This window comes from Opisthorchis viverrini, assembly GCF_000715545.1.
Source record: "Opisthorchis viverrini unplaced genomic scaffold opera_v5_268, whole genome shotgun sequence".
In the NCBI taxonomy this organism is placed as follows: Eukaryota; Metazoa; Platyhelminthes; class Trematoda; order Opisthorchiida; family Opisthorchiidae; genus Opisthorchis; species Opisthorchis viverrini.
The window spans coordinates 544,808-571,810 of NW_008751926.1; the positions used below are offsets into that span (position 1 = coordinate 544,808).

At 45.1% G+C, this 27,003-nt stretch overlaps 2 protein-coding genes across 2 annotated transcripts in view; both read right to left on the bottom strand.

Moving 5' to 3' along the window:
• The window catches only part of T265_09331 (hypothetical protein), a gene marked incomplete at both ends in the record, with an annotated part of 33,179 nt that extends 23,390 nt beyond the window's left edge, over window positions 1-9,789 (bottom strand). The window contains one exon of the mRNA XM_009175364.1: window positions 9,636-9,789. Coding sequence (XP_009173628.1) covers window positions 9,636-9,789 — 154 coding nt within the window. The remainder of the gene's footprint in view (window positions 1-9,635) is intronic.
• Window positions 9,790-10,049: 260 nt separating this feature from the next.
• Window positions 10,050-25,480, bottom strand: T265_09332 (hypothetical protein; the record flags this gene model as incomplete). Its single annotated transcript, XM_009175365.1, has 4 exons — window positions 10,050-10,722; window positions 16,301-16,549; window positions 22,312-22,420; window positions 25,278-25,480. The coding sequence occupies 4 exons, from the start codon at window positions 25,478-25,480 to the stop codon at window positions 10,645-10,647; spliced, it is 639 nt and encodes a 212-aa protein (XP_009173629.1).
• Window positions 25,481-27,003: the final 1,523 nt, after the last annotated feature.

Consider the following 27,003-nt stretch of genomic DNA (forward strand, 5'->3'; position numbering starts at 1 on the left):
TTCTTGTGCAGCGGAAACATATTGCAGCGTAATGAAATTCTGTAGTTCACACAAAGTAGTGCAACCGAAGGGCTCGGCAACCAATTAGGCAAACAATCGATCACTTAGTTAACCAAATAGTCAGTCGATCAATCGACAAGGCCATGCATCAGGAAACCACTGAATGAATCATGTACAGTGAGCATCAGCGCTCGAGGCTACGTTGGAAGCAACAAGGAATTACCGATCAGAAGTTCGAGGACATGATGGGTGTAGATGGCATGTTTTGTAAACTCTTTTATACTGACACCAGCCACGAGCACTTCCAAACATTTGGTTTCCCCAATGATTCTGTGATTGCTAATAACCTAATTTGAAAAAGTACGTATAAAGCTCAGTGTGCACACAATTAATCAGGAATAAGTCCAAAACAAACTAAGGCTGCGCCTACTGAGTTCCAAGACGGGTGCAAACAGCAGTGTGCTGTTATTAGTGCACAAATCATGATAGCCATATAATTCAGAAGATATATATATATATATACTAATAAAAGTTTTTACTATAGTTGACAGCGGTGAGTAGCAATGCATAAAAACAAATGCAATGCGAAATGTGGAGCAAGCTGAAATAGGAGCTTATCGTTTGTGAGAGTACCTTGATTGAAGTCCGGACGGCCGAAACGTATTTTCTCCGCAGCACGGCTTCTACGCGTTTTCCATAATTGCCCGTGGACCTGTGGAGAGTGGTTAAGTTCCTGCTCCCCGGGCGCACGCGAGTCTGTGTTGACTGTGTTCGGCTTTCTTATTTGTGTACGTGCACTTGGGATTACCAGCACATGAGTGGTTGTTACCCTTATCGGATGGTAGTCAGTCAGTGTCAGATGAGTCATCTTTGTGTGAGTAGTTTGTGAGTGCAGAAAAAATGTGTTCCGTGATCCAGTGAGTGACTGTGAGCTGAAAAGTCAAGCATGTAGTGTAATGGGATAGCTGCACTGTCGAGGAAGATTCATGAACTTTCCGGGTAGTGTGATGTCAAAATAAAAACTGCTGTTGTGTCCACCATTCGGATGTGACCAACAAAGTTTCCTAACTATCTGTTAGTATTGCGAGGTAACTAAAATCATTTTGGTCCTCTTCTGAGGAGAGTTTGTTATTTTCAGTTGAGGCTTCAGTCTGTCTAAATGATGGCTAATCATGCTGCTATTCAGTATCTCGAGGCCCCTCTGCGGAAGGTCATACCTTCGAAACTCTGCATTTAGTGAGGTGATTTAATGATGATTCTTAGTGCGGTGCATGTCGGCCTTTCAACAAACACTGACCACTTTTTCAGGAAAAAATCTCAAGTGAAAATGTTTTGAACAACCAGCAGAGTGCGAGTGCAACGACGAATGATGATAGTTGGCCACGTGGTGTGTGTTGTACACCACAAAATCGAATCAGGTTTTACTGTCACCTATGTGTAATTGCATTGATTCGCGTCTTTGTGTTGTGACAAGAGGGTGATCCATACGAATAACTCGAGCCGAGTGGTAATATTTGGCTGTGTGGCCAGTGAGAAGTAAATGAGATTAATTGTGGTACCTTTTGATCGAGCGTTAGCTAACCCCGCACCGGAAGCTAGCATAAAGAAATTCTTAGAAAAGAGAAACTCATGTTCAGAGACTAAGTAATCCTAGTGGCAAACATCAGTCACGTTAGCTTACAACTGCATATTAACTGGTAAACGCATATTCAGGGTTTTCGTAAATGGGCTGACAAACAAATGAGAATATGGTCGACATCAGAACACTAATACGCAAAAGATCAGGACATAAAATCGCGGATATGACAATTATCAAGGGCACTTAAAGCCCATAGTCTCAGTCAACTGTCCGATGTATCAAGTATTTCTAATATCCAAGGCTAGTTCATAGCAATTCTGATAAAGACCGGTGAACACAGTCGTGGAAATCAGCTGCACGACTGTGTTCGACTCCTGCGTAATTACTGGCAGCAAGATCAGCTCAGTCGAAATGGTTACCGACTGTTGACGTTCCCGATACAGAACTTTGAGTGACGCGTAGGTTCGACAATCCCGAATATCAAAAGGAAGAATTGGATTCATTATTCTACGGTACTATTTACACAAGGGTAAGTAAATGTGTACAACAAACTTCAGTTGTTCACGTTCGTAACGTCAAGAAGTTCACAGGTCTGTCAGTGACCGGCAGAGTGCAGTGTCAACGTTCGCAGACCAAACAACGGCGAGCGGAACGATGGCTCAGTAGCGTGGGTTGCGGTCGTTCCTTCCTTCCGACGGTCTCGTGATTCCCGTTGAACATGCGATAACACGGAACTCATGAGAAAACGAGCCAAGGCAAACTCAGCAAGCGGGACATGAACGCGCATGGGTAAGTAGGTCAGCAGCGCACATTCACACAATACGCAAGTGTCGGAAAGGACGGCCTCTGCGGCAAGGTGAGTGGCAGGTACGGATAAGCAAAACAAATGAAGATCAAAAGTACGTACGTAGGCGAGTAAGCAAATTAATGGGGAATTATCATAAGGTCAAGTTAGATTCAATACCGACACTTCTCATTCAGTTACGGAAAATAAAAGGGTTCTGCAACACATGGTTTCGATAGGTTTTCCTCAGGTCGCACACTTATAGCGTTTGCTAATGCAAGCAAACTCCAGCCTTGCAAGAATACCATTGGTCAGCGGGAATTCAAACAGATTGGCGAGGTTTACACAACCCTGAGAGCGAGGGTGGTCGGCATGTGCGTGCATGTGGTTATGGGCGAACGTGGTGATTGTTCAGCCCCATCATACCGACGCACAGATGGTGTCACCTCAACCGGTGACGGGACGCCTAGAACCATGTTGCGAAGTCACAGAGCAGAACAATGGCATGTTCAGGTGCGTTTTAGTCCTAAGTGAAATACTGATGCATGGAGTTGCTAAAACCGCAATTATTTTGCCACAGTATGGGTACGCACAAAATCCTCATTGTGTGTGGTCCGCGATGGTGGCTGTCCGATCAGGTTTAGTGGAAAAGACTAGGTAAAGACAAACCTAGGTAAATATATATGGCGTAAAATATGCAGCCCAACCTATATCTAAACCAACTGAGTCCACCGCGGCAAAACGCTCAGGACAATGAGAATTATGTTGGAGGTTGATGCGGTAGAGAAGCTTAACCGATCATTGGACCACCGTGGGGAGGAGTTGAGATTCCATGCACAGTCAGAGAAATTGGGCAGCCACTGACGTAGGTCGATTGCGTTGAGGAAAACCTAGAGCAAGAGAACCTTTAAGGTCCTCCTCAGGAAAAGCAAAGAAGCACGCACAGTTACCTTGGGGCACAAAATGGAGAAGTGGCGCCACGCTTGCAAGGACATCGGGATGCAGAAGGAAGCACATGAATACCACGTTCCATGAATCTACTAACTATCGTGGTAAACTTGGTCGGCAGCTGCAGATACACACACTGGTGTGAAAAACTTCACTTTCCTATTCAATTTCCTTTTGCCTGGACATGTGCTATTTGGGTTTGGTGATGTACAGGTCTGCTATTGTACATGAGCACCGATCAACGGCAAGATCTCGGGATGGATTCAGGAATTCATTTCCCGACCTCGGGTTTGAAGCCAGGCAGATAGATGATCCGATTTCCATCAGACAGGATCTGTCGTTTAGTAGATACATCCTTCCATCATACATTACCAAAACCGCATACTGGGGTGTCCTTATAAATGCAGTCGAATTATTTGTAATGTACTACTCATAAGTTTGCTGAAAATCCATCGACAGCCCACGACCGGTTTCGCCCTTCTTGGGGCTCATCAGGTAGGCGCAGTCCCCGGGTTTCCGTCAACCTTATGTTCTACTTGAAACCAAATTGCACGAAATTAGCGAATATATACTCATCTGCAAACTAATTTGGCTCTTTCGAGAGACTCACCTGGAACCCAGCTGAATCTCTCGTTTATGGTGTTCTCAGGCGATATTTCAAATATCGTAGCGACTGAAACATGAGGCGGCCTGGTGCAGCACATTCAGTTACCTGAGAACATCATAAACGAGAGATTCAGCTGGGTTCCAGGTGAGTCTCTCGAAAGAGCCAAATTAGTTTGCAGATGAGTATATATTCGCTAATTTCGTGCAATTTGGTTTCAAGTAGAACATAAGGTTGACGGAAACCCGGGGACTGCGCCTACCTGATGAGCCCGAAGAAGGGCGAAAGCGGTCGTGGGCTGTGGATGGATTTTCAGCAACCTTATGAGTAGTAGATTACAATAGGAATATATACATGTATCGCGATATTTGTAATGTTGTGGCGACTGAAACATGAGGCTGCCTGGTGCATGCAGCACACTCACTTGCCTGAGAACGTCATGGAGAAACGAGAGATTCAGCTGGGTTCCAGGTGAGTCTCTCAAAAGAACCAAATCAGTTTGCAGATGAGTGTATATTCGCAGTCGAATTATCTTTTAATCTCATCGGTGGGGGGCTCATTGGTACGTTTTTCTTCACTGGATCAAGGCAAAGCACTTCCCTATCTCTTTGTGGTGTGACCCGTGAAGATCCACTTCAGAGAGTGGATGGCAGTTCGAACTCGTGCTCATCACTGATCAATTCTAATTTTGTGAGTGACCGATCGCGGAGAAGAGCATAGTGGTCGCTAAAGGTAGCACCCTTAGTTACAACCGGGTTACGTTCCTAACTCCTCTGGTCAGCTTGACTGTGAAAGACAATTTTCGGCAGAACCTATGTTCGTGTCATTGCTGATGGTATCGAAAGCTTTGATGAGGTCACGCAAGCTTCCCTAACAGGTGAAAACAGGTCCAGCTCCTGTAAACTATCCTAGAAGGCCGAGCTGCCATTCCATTTATTTCAGTATCATCCGTGCTATCCACTGTTGAAGCAATAACCAGAAGTGTTGAATGTCGGCCAAAGCGGACCGGTTCGTAAAGGCAGTTGGTTTGCATCCGACATACACGATGCGTAATGTTCACAACTAACCAACAGTTGTCCAGCTGGTTTTAGGTAACCATGTACCCGACTGAATACCCGAAAGGTGGGTCAGTCGATCGACATAGTCAGGACAATTTTGGGCCATCCTTCAAGGAGTCGGGCGAACCAATCAAACGTGAGCATGTTCGCCTGCGCAGACGTGAAAGTTCAGGGGTGTCCAGCGTGCACTGGTCGAGTTGTGGTAACGCGCTTGCCTCGTATGTCGGATGTCCTGCGTTCAAACTCGGCATGGCCAAGGATATGCCTGGCTGATGAGAGTAATCACAGCGAAACTCGAGTCCAACGCTTCCCCGCTTTGATGCACTTACCAGAATAGTAGCGTACAAGAAGACATTCATTCAAACGAGAGTGATGTGAACTCGAAGTAGGAGAATTACCTATGCTTACAGATCTGTCGAATTGAGCAACAGGTGCATTGTGGGGAAATTGGCTGGGCAAGTTTTACGGCTAACCAGAATAGAATACTCGAAATCCAAAGTGTGGGCTTACACTAAAAGGAACGCAGGGTGTAACCGACTGAACTTGACCATGAAAGAGACAACATCTGCCTAAGGTCACCTTGTAAACAAAGGCCCTGCCAAAAGTGTTAAGTATGTGATGCCTCCTGTGGCTCATGCCGTGGTTCGAAACGGTACGGAATTTCCCCTTAATCAGTTACAAGCCGGAGAACCCCCTCAGCCAATTTCACCATAAAGCACCTCTGGCTTATTCCGACGATACGGTAACGGAAACATCATCACAGCAGTGATATTTAACTTGCATAGACGTAATATACTACTCATAAGTTTGCTGGCAACCCTTCGACAGTCAACGACTGGTTTCGCCCTTTTTGAGGCTCATCAGGTAAGCGTAGTTGCCGAGCTTCCGTCAATCTTATGTCCTCTTGAATCCAAATTGCACGAAATTAGCGAGATGCACTCATTTGCACACCGATTCCGTTTTGACGGGGTACTCACCTGGAACTCGGGTACTGCGCCTACCTGATGAGTCCAAAGAAGAGCGAAACCGGTAGTAGGCAATCAAAGTTTGCAAAGGCGATATGAGTAGTGTATTACGCCCGTACAGTGTATCGTGACATCTCGAATATCGTACCAACTGAAACATGAGGCGGTCTGGAGCAGCACTTTCAGTTGATTAAAGGCAGCTGGGTTCCAGGTGAGTCTCCCGCAAAACAAATTGGTGTGCAAATGAGTGTACTTTGCTAACATTTTACTCGTTTGTGAAGTGTAGCCCATCGATGATGATTAATACTGAAGAACAAGAGTAGTGTAATCATGACCAATACTACATGTAGAGTACATACCAATGGCAGCTATCTTATCGAATCGATAGTGACCACAAACTCCAAAGACATAGCTTCCTCGCGTAAAGTTAGCTAACCCTAAATGTCCTTAGTTGAACGAGAGTTGAAATAACTTAAAACGGGGCGACATCAGTTTCCCTCACACTATATTTGATAGGAAGTTGAAAACTCTTGAATGTTCATAGTGACTAGAGCTATATCTGGTGTGGAGACTATGTGTGAGTGGAGTGTGACATAATCTCGGCCTACTTTGAAGCACTTCTTTTGAAAATTTGTTTCCGAAATTCGCAGCGGCAAAATATTTTACTAGTATGATATAGAACGCTGATATTAGAGTAGTCGTACTGATGTGCATATTCACAGTGTCCACCAGCATTTTGCCAGCACAAAAACATACACCTGGGGAACTGGCCATTATTTCTTTCAATGTCTTCCTACATGTATTCACGATGTTCGACTATAGCGACTAAAGTTGTCCTGATGTATTACTTCAGGACAACAGTAGTTCAAATATTCTAGAGGAAATAGCCGAGGGGAACTGGTTTTTAACGGTCAAAGGGTCCATTCTCGTATATCTACCAATTTTTTTAGAATAGTTCTTTTGAATATATGTACAGTGTGGTAATGTTTCATGTTCAAATAAGACAGCATTGGTGAGACTCGTTTTGGTCGGCTATGAATCACTTGGTGTTGGAGCGCGTGCGTGTATGTTAAGTCCAGTAGGAATATCAACTGCATACAAACAACATTGTCCGGAAATGTTAATAAACCCATTTCAAAGAGGTTTGTTAAACAATCGCTGGAGTTAGCAAAACTCCCTAGAACGAGGACGACTACTCAACCGGTCACGAAAATTCTCCAATTGATTGATAAGAAATCCACTTTTGTAAACCCGCCTCATGGGTGAACAGGAGGGAAAACACACTCTTGTGGTATACGAACCAGCATAGAAAATCTGTCAACTTTCCAGGTTGTCTCACAGCGACTGTTTTCATTTGGACTAAAAACTTCAAGTTCAACGGTTGTGCATGACTTTGTAATGACGCTGGTATTGTTCAAATATTGCTAGATCGGAGAAGATCGCCTCTCGCAAGGTGACGAGAAGTTTGCTAGCCAGTTGGTAGCTTGCTGCTACGTGATGAACAATCAAGATAGCGAAGATACACTGCTGAGACGTTTTTTTCCTATGCAAAAATGCTCACAATATCTACTAAGTAAGAATGAATTGTCTGTGCCGTCTACCGTGCCGGTGCACCAGAAGTTCTAAACATGTCATTCTGTTATTGGCCTCACCTCTTCGACAATCGTATTGGACCACGGTGAGGCCTCATTGGCATCGTAGCCACGCCAACCGTACAGTAGCCATGTTCGTACCCGTTCTCCCAGCGGGTCACAATCTTTCCTAAATTCATTCTCATCAGACCCAGCTACGTCTAAGACGGCATCAGTGTGTTCCACGACACTCAGAAATACAAAACCGCGTCACTTGCATCCCGTCATCCGTCTATCGACTAATGTTCGGGTTTCCTAAGTGAACACGCAGCTGCTATGCGAACATTTGCTATCTTCCGACCGAATTTCAAAAAGGAGTTTTATGCAGTTAACTGACCTCTTATTTGAACTGGTTATTGTGCACACAACTCCACGTTTCAATGCACTCACTGAAGGTGTTTAACACCGAGTGATCTATTGGAGTTTGAATTTTTCCGAGATGCACACAGTGCGTCCTTTTGGTTTGCTCCCACCAGTGCTTTTAGAAAAGACGGTGATCTTCCGTAGTTGTATCACCAAAATGTGGTTATCGAAACCATTATTCGTCAAGTCTTCTCTAGATGAGAGTTTTCGGTAACCACGCTGAATGAGCTGATCTTGCTACCAGTTATTGCATAGCGACAGAACACAGACGAGCAGCTGGGTTTTATCGTTATATTCACCGGTCTTGCCAGATATGATATCAACTAGACTTGGATAATTAGAAACACCAGAGAAATAGGACAGTCAACTTAGATGGGCCTTAAATTTTATCTCTAGGATTGCCTACGCTGATCTTCAGCTTGGCGGTTCTTAATCAAGCGTGCTTAATTAAAGATATTTTGTTGGTGCTGGCCCATCGCTCGCTATTCCTCTTACTACCAGAACATATGACACTCCGAGTTAGTCTGTCGCACAACACACTTTGATTGCTTCAAATTTGTTTAAACAACCGAAAAAGCATCCTCTACAGAGTTACATTAGAGCGCCCATTACGAGGCAAGAGGCACTTAGTTGATATGGCCCGATTTCAACTTGTCGATGCTCCGACGAACTAATTTGCCTTCTAATCCGGGCTCAGTCTGGCGGTGAGGCGACCAACCTGCCGTTCGTCTATTTTGAGAGGCTCATCTACAGAAAATAATCTCTGACAGACTAATTTCCCCCTCAACAGATCTCGTCCCAGAATTGAAACAACTTACGGAGGAACCCAACCCCATATGTGTAATAATACGCCAAAAGCCTTCCAGAAACCAACTAGTAATACCACATGAGGAGAAATCATTCCTCAGAAAAGCCTGGCTATTATTGCCCCGGACCGTCGTGCTTTTTTGTCACACTTTCTTTGCGACTGTTCAAACGAAATCCGGAATGCCAACAGGTAGAAGCGTGTTGCTCAAGGGATAGCCCACCGATATACCTACATGAATCTGAGGATCTGAATAAACTAGGTCCGTCAACTATGGCTGTTTTGCACCGGTTTTTTGGTTTCTTCAGTACCACATCAACAGTGCCAGTCCAGACTGACGAGTATAATGCACAGATGGACTTAGGTGGCAGCCAGCTAGTTACTTAACTTAACGGAAGGAGTCATTGTGCCGCTTGCGACAAATACGATCTGGGACGGGATTAGCTGTCAGTCTGTCACATGGCCGAGTGTAATCTTCGCTGCAGGGCATTCTTCATCCGATGCCTGTGGTGTACGCCTTAAAAGTCGCAAAGGTGCCAGGACGGTGCACTCCCCAGAGTGATGAGTACATTTCCCTAACTCACAAGTGATCCATGCACAGGTTTTTCACGTGGCTCAATTACCTATGCTTTGTGAACAGTTCGGCGGCATGCAGACGAAGAGGGATGAGAACAGTCGGTTTTCAAGTAACTAGAGAAATTCTTAGCTGGCAGTGTGAGATCCTGAAGGCAAGCTAAGAATTTTTCAGCTGCTTCCAAAAGAAAATGATCAATATTCAAGTTGATTGGCTGCTCAGATTTCTGTTGTGTTTAACCGTGAAAACGTATGGTTGCTTGTTACAACGATTCAGATGGCTTCATTTACATACACTGGATATACCATACAAGAATTTACTTACAGACTGATACTGCCAGTGTTTTCTGCCTGCGCTCAAACGATACGTAGCCACCATCAAGTGGAATCATCCCACGCAGTTCTACTTTAATGAGATCAGCTGCGCTGAGATCCGAGCTCGATTCAAACAAGACATGTTCTACAAAGCCCTCGTTCATCCATTTTAACCCCACTCGGTCATCATGCGCTCAAGCCATACATGTTTACAGCCCGATCACTTATCCATATTGTTGAAGGTACCCAGTAGATTTAGGGGAATTTTCGGTAGAAACCCTACCAGTGTGCCAATCAGGCTGGTGTGAATATCACAAGGCTATGCTAGTTGACGAGATGGGGGAAAGTTGATTGTTAAGGAGGGACTTGCATCAAAAGCGCACATTCACATTTCCCAACAAAATCGGCGAGGATCTAAGCGAGACCGAATATTCGTATTGAACGCGCCCTTACGTGCGTGTGTACGCATAAAAACGCATCCGAATGACCAGAAAATGAAGGCACATGGTAGGCAGAGGCACACAAGTGTTGGATGGCGGTAACAAAAACTCAACAGAAACACGGGTGGTAAATAAAACAAGATTTCAAACAACAACACGCAGTTGGATGGACCACTCAACGCAGCATTTGAGAAATGTGTCTAGTAGATGGCTGGTTGGGGGGAGGGAGGGCTCCTTACACAACAGCCACCGGTTTGGAAAGCCCAACAAAAGGAACAACAAAGGGATAAAAACTAGAGAAAATAAAGGGGCCTCAATATGGAAAGAACGCATCAGGAGAAACGCTTGGAATTAAAAAGGCACAAATGACATTCACTTAAAACCGCTGATCACTGGAAAAGCGGATGCTGAGCCATTGAGGGAAGGGGGACAAAATAAAGGCACACGACAATTTGAGATAGAGGGGATGAAAGAATTCATTTTTAAAAAATCACAGGCGCGGAATGGCATTCAATAATCGTTCTTTGCACCAGATACATAATATAGATACTTAACGTACAAATCGAGGAAACAGGCATCTCAGATCAGAGAGGAGAATTTGGCGAGTCCGCTTGATTTGAGTCTGAAATAGGCATCCATACGGGCGGCTGCATACTCCTGCAAGGAGAAAATGGGGATATTAGGAGCAATAATACGATGGTGAAATATATGTGTACACACAAAGTACAAACACAGTCTACTAGGTTCTCTCCGGCTGGTGTTGACTCACCGTTTATCAACGTGATTTGCGGCAGTAATGCCTTCTTTTATCAGCTACTTATAAGTAGCCCGTTTTTATACGGAAACATTCGTCTCTACTTTTTGGACAATTTGTACACGGCCGTTCTCTGTGGTTTGAGCCGCATATGCTAGTCTGTGCTTCGAAACCACTTAACCAGGGGCGCTGTATTCATTCTATGCTACAGTATCAAAAAATATCGAGCCCTCTAGACTGCTTAATTTTTTTTGGCTATCAGCACCCGGAATTGAACAGGTTGGTGCCAAAGGTCTGCGATCGCGCAACGACACTATGCCCGAGTGTACTTTAATGACAAAACCGCGGGCTAATGACCACTCCAAACAGCATTCACGCAAGACATACTGACGACGCAGTTAACCAAAATGTGTGAGTTATCATCTGTTGTGAAGAAAACATGAAAAGCAGCATTTTTCTAAATCCTGACGAGGGTTATCAACATCTGATGATTTCCAAAGCACTGATATGACAAACACAACAGGAAAGAACAATGGTTGCCCAATGAGCCAGCCCCAAACTAAGACTTTGCCGTTTCTGTCCGTGAAATTCGCCTTGAAAACGATACCCTCTGAAATGCTCTGAAACAACCACCGTAGCACCAAATCACGTCCCAACATGTTCTTCATGGAGAGGTTAACTTTATCGTGAAAGGAGTACTTTTTTTAAAAAAATCCTAAGATTTTACATCAAGAACTGTCGTAATTTTCCCGGATATATACGAACACATTCCGTTTTCAGAACACAGCAAGGTGTGTCTTTGTGTAAGAAATCTTTTTTGGGTCCCTTGGCCTGGATTTCTAGCCACTTTTCGACGACAGATAGTATTCTTGAGGGGAAAAAACATGCGCCGGTTAGTTCGGCCCCAGCATAGTTAAATCTAAAGAAGAACGTGCCTGTGGCCTTTGGGCACTGCACAGAAAATCAAACAACAATAACGGTTGGTGACATCACACCAGGCATAACAGTACCATCGTCAATAAAGCCCCGATACCAGACGTGTTCGTACCATGAAAAGAGCGCGTTAAGACTGCCCTCAGTGGGCAACACCATACCAGATGAGATCAGTCTTTCTTAAGACCGTGTGGTTCTTACTGAAACCATACAGCGTGACGAGTATATAAGACACATTAAGTCCGTACTATCCAGGTCGACTAAAACTCAGCACACTTTACGAAAAGACAGGAGACCCTTAATCTATGAGGAATCAGTAAACACAAAATGTGGCATTTTTGAACTAAGTTTTCATTGATGATTATATAACTTAGCTTGTGCGTCTTTTCTTGAAGCAGCACGACTGTGTTTAAAGCGTTGTATGCAGGCCCATAATCATGGAGCTGCTTGTGTCGCGATGCACGCCAAATCGAAAGTCTGCAGTCTGTCACAAGCTAGAATAACAAAACGTTGCTGAATTATTACTGAGTCAACGTGATAGACTCTTCATTTTGTGGAAACATACGAGAACATTTTTATGTTGAAAAGGTAGAGATACTTAGTATCACATTCAGTAACAATCGGTCAGCTGAAACACCCTTTTGGTGCCTAGTTGTTATGCCACCTGAAGGAGACTCGTGGGCTGAGATGGCATCAGGTTAGCCAGACATGCCGAAATCAGATTCGGACTTCCGATCGGTAAGTTCGCGGCTTAATCACTGGGTTATCTAGAAGTCAACACACAAGCAGTGACCCAAAGGAGAATGCCTTCCAGTTGCAGACTGGCGGCTTCCCAAAGGACTATTACGATGTTCACTGTGTCCGTGGAAAGTAGAGTTGGCTCCTAGGAAGGAGGGTTGTTATACTGAACATTTCGTGCAGGAGGATAACAAGAGTGATGCAACTAACTTCCGAACGCTGTCGTATTTCTGTCATGAACATTTTAGGTGGGGGACAATTATTTACTCGCAAAATTGACAAGGGATATCCTCCTTTGAAGGGGAACCAGCCACAGTTAAGACCCACATCATCGTTCCCTTTAGATGTGAGGCTATTGTAGTTGCCTAGAGCAACTGATGGTCTGGCCATCACGATGATAATGTCGGGTTGCTTAAGTGTGGCCCAGCTTCAAGTGTTTATCAGCGGTATGGCAAACAGCATGCAGAATCTCCGGTCGATCGTGAGAGGATAGGGTCACGAGTTGACTGCGGAATAGCTGATCCCCTTCCACATACACATGTAAAAAACAAAAAAATGTTGCGGGCTCGGTTTTCTAACGACTATGCTCATCAGTGTACCATCCTTTATGTGCGTGGATCAATTCTACCGAACTGGTTCGGTTAACACACTCAAAACCAACACAACACAGTACGTGATTGGACCTGGGTTCGTGATCACCAAGTCGTATGCTCATGACCCGAGAGTTGTCACCTATCAGGCACAAAGGCAGCAGTAACTCAGACTACTGTGTGAAACTTGTTCTCAGTAGAAGCAATTGACTTGACCGGAAAATCCGATTAGTGCTGGCCAGCCGGATGCTTGTGGAGTATCTGATAATTACTGAAGCATGGATTCAGAAATATACCCAATGTCTTTAGCAAATGTGTGGTAGGACTCCAAAAGGTTCAACCACAACCTTTCGTTTTTTATCAGGAATCATTGGGTGGGTGTGGGCGCGTAGGATGTGTGGCGAGTTTGTGGGCAACTTTATAATGCTCTCGATCAGCTTGCACAGCTAGGGAGCCTAAATGGGTAGGAAACTTGGTTTAATTTGCTGATAAATAGTCATGTGTTTATTTAAAAGCGAACCTTTCTTCAGTTTTTCCTTTGAATTAAAATTTTTCGATAGCTACACACATATAGTACATGTTTCAATGACAAAGTGTGATACAGGTGCGAAAGCCTTCATCATCAAGGACTGGTGTCGTAGACGGGGCGAGATAGTTCCAGTGGTTAGAGCGCGAATTTATTGACCGGAAGGTCCGTGGTTCGAGCCCGACCTCTGCCTCTCAACTTCCCTTGTCTATGCCTGGGCGACCTGGCAGTATCCCAGTCCCCGTGCTTCTTTCGGGTAGCATGGCAGCTAGGCACCGGAAGGGTGTTACAGCTGAACGGTATCGCAGACCCTTCTGGATGTAATGAGGGATAAGATACGCTGAAAAGAATGAACTTTGAGTTCAGTGAAAGATTGTCAAACCATGAGGAGGAAACTTCAGGGGTGTTTCGTTGAGGAAACAGGCGACCCTCTATTACAGATGTCCAACAATATCCTCACCCAGCGGTCTCCTTGCAAAGATGATCTCTTGATAGGGTTGGATGTGCACGACTGTCTAGCTAATACGAACGAAATCACTTGCTGGTTCCAAAGCCAAAATGAAGAAAGGGAAGAACTAATGAAACTCGATGTTTGCAGTAGCTTTTCAGAACCCATTGTAGAATTCTCACTTCCGTCTGCAATGAATACACGAACATCAACACATTCGGTTATCTTCCTCTGGGACACATTAGTGCTGAACTGGAATACTGGTTCTTCAACTTTTTCAAATTTTTCCTGGACAAGCTATTACCATGAACCCATGATTAACCTAGAAAGAGATCACCAACCCCAGTCTCATAGGTTGCCTAACCAATCTATCATTTTGTGCATTTTTGTCTTTTGTGGTCCAAATGCAAGGGTACATACCTTGACGTGACATGTCTGAAACGAGAGCTCGAACCATAAATGGATACACCACGGCACGTACACCATCACGGCCAGATGACGGTCGGCTGATTTGGTCCTTGTGTCCAAAATAAATCAATTCATTCCCGGACGGGTTGAATCCCCGCCCAACCACACTGGTTCTCAACTTTTTCAAATTTTTCCTGGACAAGCTATTACCATGAACCCATGATTAACCTAGAAAGAGATCACTAACCCCAGTCTCATAGGTTGCCTAACCGCTCTATCATTTTGTGCATTTTTGTCTTTTGTGGTCCAAATGCAAGGGTACATACCTTGACGTGACATGTCTGAAACGAGAGCTCGAACCATAAATGGATACACCACGGCACGTACACCATCACGGCCAGATGACGGTCGGCTGATTTGGTCCTTGTGTCCAAAATAAATCAATTCATTCCCGGACGGGTTGAATCCCCGCCCAACCACAGCTATTACGCAGTCAACACACAAGAGCACTTCTTGCATTTTTTACTGACCGGTATTTCTGCACACCCCATGGCCTATACAAGAGTCTTGTTGTTTTACTATTACCAAACTAGTGGTAGCTTTGAAGTTTATACTGCGCCGGACTGCTCTCTGACCATACCACTTTGATTTTTCCCTCACTTCAGCTGTGCAGTCATTTATCGATGTTTTGCTATAGAACCGTTCCTATATTTACTCTGACAATACAATAGTGTCAAACCTTCGTGTCACACGCCATCGATTCCCTACCATAAGCATAACCGTTCCTAATCCTACAGGTGGGAACAAAGTTTCCAATCATGCAGTACAGGATGTGCAAGAAATATGCTGTTTAGGGAAGCCAAATACGTTATGCAAGGAAAGTTGTCATTTCAGAATGCCCTTCACCCTCGTTGAAACATTATCGCCTCCTTTTCGGATTACATTTTCCAAATAAAGCCGTCAGTCGAAGCCATAGCGGGAATGCAGTCAATCAGTCAGCCAGTTAGCACGCTTTGGGTGTCTAGCTTCCATGATAATGGAATGAGGCACGAGGGCTGAGATACTGTCGGGTTGCCCAAGCTTAGACAGGAGCAGTCAAGATGCTGAGGCTCGGTTCGAACGGCGGACCATCCGGTCCGGAAGTTAGTGCCTTAACCACTGAGCTATATCGAACTGAAGGGCCATGCAAGGAGCACGGAAATCTAACAATGTGCAAGCGTGAACCCAATGACAACAGGTACTGATAGATCATAACGAAAGGGAGCCAATTTACATGGCGGATAAGGATGTCAAAAGAATGCCGGTGCAGTGATGTGCAGAATAGGAAAAACGTTTGCGTAGACCATTTCAGAGAGTGACATCATGATAAGGGCATACTGTATGCTAAACACGCAAGACGAAGAGGGCAGTAACGTGGTAGGGCTTCGTTCGGTTGCCAAGTTGGGTTGAGAGGCGATAATAAAGTCAGGAGATGAAGCTGTATCACCTATCAGTGGCACGGATAGATTGGTGACCAAGCGGAACGAACGGCTCGGGGATGGAGAACGAGGCAGAGTCAACAAACAAGAACAATGAATGCTGGGGCGTACGAATAGATCTAGATGTGTAGAACAATAAAATCTTTCGGGCATGACGAGTGAAGAGAGTGAGAGGGCGTACCATACGACCAAGGAACGAGGAAGAAACAGACAAGGTAAGTCATACAAGTGCTGTAGACAAGAAGCGACTTAGTACCGCATATAACCAGATGAAATGAAAGTGCCGATGGGTCAGTAAAAGACACCTTAGGAACAGAAAACACGACATATCTAACAAAACAACAGGGCATGATGACTCACGTCAAACCGGAAACGAATGCTTGAGAGCTGAGTTTGAATTAGGGACCAGGCAGCCCAAACAATGTGTGAGGTTAACGATCCCAACCATGCCTCGAGCCATAGGTGATCAAAGGTCACAGATAGTTCCTCATCTCCATCCTCAATCCGATTGATGAGACTGAGGATATCACCGCAAGGTAGATTTGAGGCTTCCGCGGATTTCCTTCGGTCCATCTTCCATGCTCTCAAATAGGCTTTCCAAAACTCTTTCTACCAGAATTATGAAAGAGAATAAAGTAGGGAGGAAGAGACAGGTTATTCCAGTTCTCATGGTTACTCTGACAAAGGCTAGGTTCTATGATTCCACTTGTCCAGAACGACAAAAAGACGCAGCACTCATTCGTTTATTGATACAGCTTTTCATCGTTTGCGGCTACAATATACAGTGTTTCCGCTTTACACAGCCCTTTCACTCAAAGTTTAGTTCGCCACGATAGGCCTGTCTAGATCGAAGTGGATATTGCTTTCCCAGGTTCAGATAAACAAGTCGCAACATGTTCCAGTTACTAACCTGGAAAAATAGGAGGTTTCACTCGTCAGACATCTAATCAGCGACCAACGCGGTATGAGACTCCGAGAGTGCTGCATGAATAACTCAAGTTCACCAGGTCACGGAGGTGGACAAACCGTCTCACCGTGAACTGTGCCTTCGTGACGGTCACCGGTGTTTTACAAGGAAGGTGTCCGAACCCAGGATCCATTCACCGAATACCAGCAATTCACAAACGAACGGAATACACCCAGAGAAAGATTATACACAACTGTGGCAACTTTCGTCCAAAACACACAGAAACATAGGTTACTTGAACCCAGCTTTTAACTTTTGGAATTTCCAAACAGGTGCACAATCGAACAAACGAACGCAAAAAAAATTAGGTTTTGATCAACTGAAAAAGACTACTTATTACACAGATGTTACATCTGTTTGAACAAAGTGCATTTGAAATTTGAGAAATCAAGTTCTTTTACATCTGTGTGATGACTCTTGTCGTGGCCGTTTTTTTCCGCGCTGCCAATGGGGAGGGGGGATTTTAAAAATGCGTTACATGATTGGAAAATGAAGATTGAGTATGCTGAGTTGGAAAACAGGAACTAAGTGCGGACGCGATGATCTAGCCCATTATGCGCGTCGTCAATGAGGCAGTCAAGACGCCTGCGCCTACCTGAGCCGTACCAACCATGCCGCTTCCAGGTTCTTTTGTTTCCCATAACAGAACACTGCTTACGCGCCGAGACATACGGGTCGTTCTATGAGTTTCTTTCGTACGAGCCACCTTTTGCTTCCCAGAATGTGTTCAAAAATACACGGGAACCGCCGACGGACAGCGCCTGACATCGATTCCTCATAACTCTCAATCACGCCTTGCCAATTAAGGCTATTTTCTAGGTAGAAACGGATCCAACACTCACAACAACATGCATTGGGTCATGATGACTTCCACATCACTTGCACAACGAACTACTTTCAGACCTTGTCCCCCACACCGATGTGCGCGCTCGAAGGTTATAAACAATGGTCTCATGGGTTCAGGTAATGGGAACGCGGCTCCTTCAATCGCTGATGGACATCATACCTTGACGACATGGATGAGCTTGGTAGGCCAAAGCGCGAATTTCGTTGAGATCCAAGTACTCGGCTCTCGATCACACAATCGGTTTTTCAACCTTTAAGCCCATCTTTTTTTATTCTCTCGATCGTCTAAACACGCACACATCTGTCTCCGGCATGTTAAGGTTCGATTAGTCTGCAAAGGTGGGAAGAGCTGGACGACCTACCATCTCACACCCAAATGAATCTGCCCAAATCCAAGCCTAGCATAACTATTAACTTCGTGTGGTAATACTGACTGACACATCAGTCGCTGTCGTATAAACAAAATATCGAGCTAGCCAACCAAATCAGCATTGATGTTTTACACATTGCTGCCCAGGACCTGGACTTCCTTTCTCATCTACGCAGAGATGTTCCACATTGCTACCGACCATTGGCTGTTGTGACGGAGGGAATGCTGCACCGACCCGTTCACAGTACTGTGACTTGATCTGAACATAGGGAGAACTGTTTTAGAAAGGGTCAAGACGTGAAGACTAGTAAGGCTATTTTGGTGTACAAGACGGGAGATGAACAGTTAAGATTTGATGGAAGACTGATGTGGAACCGTTCGTGGAGGTGAGATAGCGACGAAACAGAAAACTGATGTTAAAACAAGTGGTATTACGCATCGCTGCCAACTGTTCGCTTTCGAACTGCTGTTATTCAAGTGATGAATTCGCCACTGCCAATAGCGTGTTCAAGGAAATGTACACGCATGAGTGTACATCAGATATGTTCTCAATAAATCCATCCGCGACGATCTTACCATGACTCTGACTGGATTTCATGCGTGTTTTCATCGAGTATCATCGGCAATAAGCTTCGTGAAAGACACTTCTTGCGCTCCGATGGAATCTTTTTGAGAGGGTCCACTGTAAACACGGGATTTGTACGTGAGATCGTGTTCCACCTGAAGACAGGCATCTGATTGAACAGTTTTTGAAACCAGTGGCTGATAAGTCTCTGGGGAAACTTTGGAACTTGGCTAAAAAGGCTGTATATCCACGGACAATCATTAAGCTGACACTAAATGATTCTGCCTCGCGGTTCGGCATGCGCTGCACACCTGCTACTTGAACCCTAGCCTCGTGCTTGCGGATGAACCGATTGAGGTAGTAGGCAAATTTGTTTACCTGGGCAGCTGTATCAGTCGCGGTGGTTTCACGAAAGATGAAATTTCCATCCGGATTGGGAAGGCCAGAGCAGCTTTTGCGAACCTACGTCACCTGGGGCGTAGGCGTGACATCAGCCTCTCTGTCAAGGGTCGAGTTTATAATGCTGCGGTGCGCTCCATATTACTATATGGATCAGAAACCTGGCCGCTGCGCGCCGAGGACGTCAAAAGACTTTCAGTGTTTGACCATCGATGTCTTCGGAGCATTGCCCGAATCTGGTGGGAACACCGGATCAGCAATCCTGAAGTACGTCGAATGGTATTCGGGAGAAACAACTCATCCTCGATAGATGAACTGATCACACTGCATAGGTTATGCCGGCTTGGCCATGTGTTGCGTATGCCAGTGGACCGAATTCCTCGAAGGGCTCTTTTCGCCCAGCCATGTGAAGGGTGGAAGAGAGCCAGAGGCGGTCAAACAATGACTTGGCAGCGAAGTATGAAAGCCATTACCAGCAAACTCAGCTGCGCTGGTCATCGCCGTCTTCTTGGATGGGGACCCCGAGACGGGCCACATCAATAGCTAGAGACATTGTCAGATATGGCCCAGTCGCGCCCTTAATGGCGCTCGTGCATCCAAGCTATTGCCTTCAATACATAGCTCCTTTTCGAACCCCCCTTCACTTGACAGCCCACTGACAGTGCTGGATTTATGCATCAATTTATCAGCTCCCGCCTGCAATGCGCAGCTACTTACCCCTCCCCCCAAATCATCGGTGAACGAAACTGCGGCATCTACAACCACTGTACGACGAGTACGCGGTTATTACAGCTGACAATGATGATGATGATGAAGCTGGCTCAAGCACACGATGTAGAGTGGATGCACTTTCGTGGGAAATGACTGCATGGCGTGCGAGTCGCGTTGAACACAGAACAGGCTTGGTATCAGTTTTGAGGCATAATTCTACGCACCAGAGTATCGACTTGCGGGAATCAGAGATGTAGAGCTCGTAGGACGTTAACTACGTTACGGTTGGCATAGCAGTCACACTCAAGTGTTGTGTGGGTCACACTACGGCACAGCATGTATCCATTGAGATACACGGCCTCGAGGAGTGATGCGTCCAACATCTCCTCTTATTTCTGGCCATCAGGGCCTCAGAGTCGCTGCTGACGTTGGATGTTGTCGTTGGATTCCTGATAAGGTAAATAGAAAACCCGTGTTGGGTTGTGCTGTAAGCAAGTCAATCATGGAAAATATCCGGTAACATAATACGTTGTAGTTTCACTACGCTTGGAGAATTACCGCCTGCCGAGACCAACGTTGTTCTCTATAACTCAATCAGAATGACGCACAACAAGAAGCTTGTAACGTGTGAATTCACAGAAGAACTTGTAAGAGATTGCGAGACGTTTGGGAGCTGTCAGAGTGGTCAGTCTTCCACGATGGAATCCGTCGTGATCCTCTCCGCGCTTGACTAGAGACCAGCAAGACGCGGGGAACAATTTCGCGAGAAGGTCCAATCGTTCAACTTTCTTACTACACTGAAGCCCTATAGCAAACAGACTAACCGACCGGATCCATGAAGAAAATGCTTGCTGAAATCTCTGAAGGGATCCTAGATAGACTTGACCACTGAAAAGACATCGCAGCGATCAATCAAATGTTATGTACGAAAGTTACCCATCTAGGGAAAACATTTGTACCATATAATCGTCGGAAGCGATTTGTTGGGCACCAAATCATCCAACAAAACGATAGTGGAACGACGGGAGAACGCTATGTTCGTGTGAGCTGTCGCCGTTTCTGATGACATATGATCAGTTGTTCCGTACACTTCCCAAATACACTTGTCCCACTGCAGTCAACTGGACTCAAAAGAGACCAATCGAGTAATTCTGACTGGTCCGTTGAAGCCTGTATTTACGTTTAGGATGTGCCTAGAAGCTGCATTCGTTTAATCTCTTCGTGTAGTCTCCGGGGGGGGGGGAGGAGCATTTGTAGTAACTAGTACACAGATACAAACGAGCTATCACAACGAGGGCAAGAATGTTTGTCATACGGTGAGTCGGAGAGAAATTNCGTTCGTGGGATGTGCGTGGGGGGGGGGGGGGGAGGAGCATTTGTAGTAACTAGTACACAGATACAAACGAGCTATCACAACGAGGGCAAGAATGTTTGTCATACGGTGAGTCGGAGAGAAATTCGGTACTCGTAAAACCTAGTCTTTGTTGGGAGTGGTCTCTCAGAAGGCATCAATTCTGTACCCAAATGCTACAGAACCGGGCCGTTGGTGGGCAGTCTGTTTTTAGCGGAATGCTGTCCACCTTAGTTCCTTGTTGTCCATATCTTATACACATCCTACCTTAACATACTGCAGTCTCCTACGATCACCATTATGTTCGATGCAAACCGCATGATAAAAAATGATTAATCCTATTCTAGATTGTACAGTCTGGTGTACGTCACTGAAACTCAAATGAAGCTAGGCCACATGCTCCTAGGGGGGAGGGTTCTACGCTACTTCATTAAAGTGCTCCTGTGACATTACTTACCGTCATACTGAACCACATGACAACATAAAGTGAGCCGTGCATTAGTCCCTAAGAAGTTGTTCGACTGCAGGGTTAAAACTGCATACCTTATAATCAAACAGACCGCTGGATCGTCTAGACAGAACACCAGTGCATAATGAATCCAAAACCATCAGACAAGATAACAAAATTTCCAAAATGGCAACAACCGACTCCACTGAATAAATAGGGTAAATTGTCAGTAAAAGATGGAAAGGAATACCGGATAGATGACTTGTCAAAAAATTACGGACAGTTTGAATCATCAGATGGATGAACAGATGAGGTAAAAATTGCTTCGGACCCTCATCTTAGTGGGATTCTGTCAACTAAAGCACAAATAAAACGGCAAGCGGAAGGATTCTGAGATGCATCCAGTAGTACACACAAAAACATGGTGGGTATTGTTGCGAATGCATTACAGATCAGCATACTGTTGTTAGTTGTCCAAATGGTATGCAAAAGGTATGGGGAAGGTGAGAACGACGGCCTCCGTTAAACGTGTGGATAAGAGGGCCAGGGGTCTATAATTTAACTAGGTTAGAGAGTCACCCACGTACTGCTGAGGATAAGTTAGCTTGCGATGACAGGTTGGCGTGTACCCGTGAATGGTTTATGGTGTCAATTATGTTAGAAATGCTACCCTAAACACAAAAATCATTGGGGAAATCGCCTGCCCCCTCTTACCTGGTCTTCTTCACTGGGATAGGCTTCGTACTGATAGAAGAAATACGGAGGGTCAGGGTTGGTATAATCGAAACACCACTCGTTAAAGTGATTACCAACATCAAAACCGCTGTATAGGGGAAAAAAGAACAAACGATGACAATATCGGTAATGGTGAGGATACGCGATACACATTTGCCAAGTGTGAAGCAGAATTCATAACTCTACCATTACGATGGTTTGAGGTCGTTTGTGTGGACAGTGAGCTGCATTCGAAGCTACCATTTGTTGTATAGTGTTGGAAGTTCAAAACCCTTTCGCTACTCACCAAACATAAGTACTCTGCTTATGGAGGAAAATATGAGACTCTCGCCGAGAGGTAACAAACGTTTACACCTCCTTAACCCATCAATTCATTTCCAGAGGGTTCTAATTCCATTCATGAGATGCACAACACCAGAAAGAGGTGGAGTAGCTTTTCAGCACAGGTTTATTCATACACACCTATCACCGGGGTTCCAAAACCGTAAGGCTGGCCTTGAAAACTACGTCCCGTCACTCAGTGGAAATTAATGACATTTGAAAACGAACAATGCGCTAGGACTGTGTGAATCCACGGTGTGCAAATCGAGAAACTTATGGTTTACAAACGTGTCTGTTTCCAAAGGTCACTGGAAAATTTCCGCAATAACAAATATTGAAAAAATTAAGATTTCATCTGACCTTGACAGACAATACATACGGGATATGCCGTGGCCTCGAGTTTCATGACGTCGAAAAAAGTCCAGCAAAGACGTAATGCTTATGGCCTTACGAACAATAGGTGAAGCGAGTCCCGTGCCAGACATAACTTAAAATTTCGCAATCGTCGGAGTTGCATTAGCTCTGAAGATTGAGTAAGAAATGAAGTCAATGCATGAATCTCGAGCGCCGGAACTGTTTGCCAATTCGCGCCACTAGTGAAATCCAAAAATGAATATTGCTGGGTCTTAAAGGACGGATATATCAGTCTACACTGCCAGCTATATTGTCCTACGGTTGCGAAACTTGGTCAATCTAAGTCTTCCGATGTTTCAGAACAATGAATGGAATTGACTGGAATCGGTGAATGCGGAATGGGGTGATTACGAGACGAGGGCATTTCTCTCAGAGAATGAATTCAGCACTGCAAGCTGAGGTGGCTGGGCCACGTGATACGCATGCTGAGATACTGCCTACCGGAACTAGCGCTGTTTTTCGTGCCCAATTCAGATGACCGTAAACCTAAAGGCGGACAGAATTTGACGTGTCAGAGGGGGATGAACGAAAAGTTTGGGTCTTGGTGGTGGTTTTCGGCTCTCAGGATGCGACCAACTTGTCGGGCTGGAGAAACTGAACAATACAGCAGATAACCGATATCAGTGGCGTACATGCTGTCGGTATCTATCCAGGATGTCTGAATACTGGAAGCTTTACAACTTGGATGTCTAGTGAACTAGCCTTAGGTCTATCACTCTGCCGCATTTCTTCGTTCTTTCCATTATAAGGTCTTATTGAAATAAATTGCCATGGTTGTACGGTAGTGAAGCACCAGTTTTCCCATGTTATATTGCTGTCAATGACCATGATCATAAATCACCGATGTGATATTGCTTGGTTCATTTAACATTGACATCCACGTCTTTTTGTGGGAAGAATTCGAAACGTGTCTGGTGCCTGAAAGCCAGAGGAATCACTTCAAAGAAGTTTTTGCATTTTCGGCCAAAGCGACGTCGACTTTTCAAAATGGTGACAATGGTCCTAGACCAAAGACGAGGAGAGTTGTCGTTGCGACAAAATGTAGAGATTTGTAGAAGAGAATAGTCACTGCACATTGTCACAAACAAGCAGTTGTTGTTCCCTTCCATAGCTCATCCACAGCTGAACAACTTGCGTGGAAGTGGTGTTGATAGGTGGGTTTCCCCACTGGTTTGCAACGACACTGAGGACTAGCGAGCGAGATATGCCACATGTTACGATTGGTGAGTGATAGCGACTTATTAATTCCTTGGTGTTTCTTACGAGTTCAGAAGTCGAGTCCACTGCCAGTTTCTACATACAATCCATCATATTAGAACTGACACCTTTCGCAAATACCGCTACCTTCGAGGTGTGATAGTGTGGGCGGAACGCGACCCTTAAAACGTCACTATGGACTATACAGAGAAGTGGTACTGAATCAAGTTAGAATAAATGGACGGTCGGATGATCAACCTTCTGGTTTCCTTCCCGCCGTTCGTTTGGGTTGAAATACATACGGACGAGTCCGTTCTGGACGGCGCTCAGTATTCGCATAATAGAATTGAATTTTCGAAAGTTATGACGTGTCCCTGATGGAGTAAAGCGATCGAGCAATTGAGTTGAGAGTACCAGTCCAAACTTTAAGTCCCATTTAGGCACTCTGGGGTCTGAGAAATTATCCCACAAGACTTTTCAGCCAGAGGCATGGTTGCTTCAGTGAACAATGAAATTTGGTGAGCTCCAAAAACATGAATGTAGATTACAACAGTTTTTGGTTTGAACACATACGCAACGAAATGCAACATTTTGGCGTAGAAAGTTTTACTCCACTTGTAAAGGTCGTACAGCTGACAGGATTGTGCGGATAATGGGCACCGTTCTGGACCAACGGTGCTGGTTGGCTGACTGTTTGTTGAACCTCACTTAAGTGTCACAATTTCATTCTTTTCAACGCGCAGTCTGTGTCTTGAGAATTACCGGGTGAACTAAGAGCTAGACGGACGGTGCTATATTACACGAACGACCTATACCGACCTTATAAGTAGTGTATGACGTCTATGCAACGCATTGCGATATCTCGAATATCGTACCAACTGAAACATGAGGCAACCTGGTGAAGCGCATCCAGGTGCTTAGGAACATCACAAACGAGAAACTCAGCTGGGTTTCAAGTGAGGCCCCCGTCAAAACCAGATTGGTATGCAAATGTGTGTACAAATCGAACTCACCGATAGTTATATCCAGCATATTCAAAATCGATGGGGAGTAGGTCGTAAGTCCCATCCTCTTCTGGATTGTTCAAAAGGAGCAGATTGTCTGGACAACAGAACAAAAGATGAGAAAATAAATTTCTATCGTTCAGCTGTAGCATTCTTCCGATGCCCAAATGCCAGGCTTCCCGAAGGAAGCACCAGAGTTGGGATACGGCCATGTTGCCCAGACCTTAACAGGGGAAGTCGAGATGCAGAGGTTGGGTTCGAACCACGGACCATCCGGTCGGCAAATTCACCCACTGAGCAATCTCGCTCCCATCCACAGCAATGTGAACCAAAGGAAATGACGAATGGAACAATAAGCAACTCGGAGGAAAGATACTTTCACCAGATTGTGGAACTTCCTTCCGAGAAGTCGTCAGCCGAGGAGCCAGTCAATACGTGATCACATGATATCACTTTCTTTTACTGAAGAATCAGTGGGGCTTTTTCTGTTTGACTGGGAGCTAATCACACCGCTTATCAGCCATCCGTGACCAAACGGTTAACTGTTCAACCACTGGTTAGAAGGTTGCCAGTTCCAAACTATCTGAGTTTCGTGAGAAGTGCAGTGCTGATGACTCTCAACAAGATGAAACACCTGTACAGTGCTTCTCGGCTTTTCAGCATAGACTAGCTTCATTGACAGGAGGAAATCCTTACTGAAAATCGTGAATTCTACGAAAAAAACGAAAACTACAATAACTAGTGGAATTAGTATCTGAATGCAATGACCGGAGAGAAGAGATAAGGGTGCTTTTGTTCTATAGCAGTAGCTATCCGGTGGAGTGGACGTTGGAGATTCTGTACTGCGCAATGATTATCACTTCAAACTCCGCATACAAGTTTTGTAAAAGCAGACCCAGTGAGAACATTCACCAGATTATTCGAGGCTTCCACTGAACGGTTAACAGGTTCATGTTGCTTCATGAAGTTCGGGCGGGAATTGCAGCACCTGAAAGCTTCAGAACCAGATCATCTTCGAAAATCGTGTTCATAATTTTCATAAGAAATGAAACAAGCCCCCACTTTTTCTGCAGTTAGGGGATTGACAGATCCAAAATCTTCATCTGTACTAGGCCTTTCTAACTCACTGGAAGATCGTCCGGCTGTAGCACCCTTTCGGTGCCATGCCATGAGAAGGGAGCACGAGGGCTAGAATACTGTCAGGTTACCCAAGCCTAGATAGGGGAAGTCGAGAGGCGAAGGTCGCGCTCGAATCACGGACCTACCGGTTAGTAAACTCGCGCTGCTTTCAAAGTGATAATGCTGATCTGCGATGGCATGGGCGAATGAGATTACCAGTGGAACACAACGACCATGATGGCGCTGGTATGCAATAGTGCTCTGCTGTACAGTCTTGAGATACACCCGAACAGATGATAATTGGTGCTGGAGATATCACCTGCATTGAATTCCCACAGAATTTCATGAGCATGTTTAGAAACGCGGCTTATTCTCTCGAAGGAACAGGTGAGAGCGTAAGATACGTTTGAACATGTGTCAATGTTTCATCATTATTTGCCAGCCTAATGCACGAATCACGTCAGCAGTAGCTGCAGCCCCGGGCAGGACGTCACAAACGCACCACTCATGATTCACATCCACTCAGCTTGTGCCTCACAAGTTTCAGCTTTGTCGAAAATCGACTCAAATGGTGAAAATACCTTGGAACCTAGCCGGTATGCTACACCAATGGAAC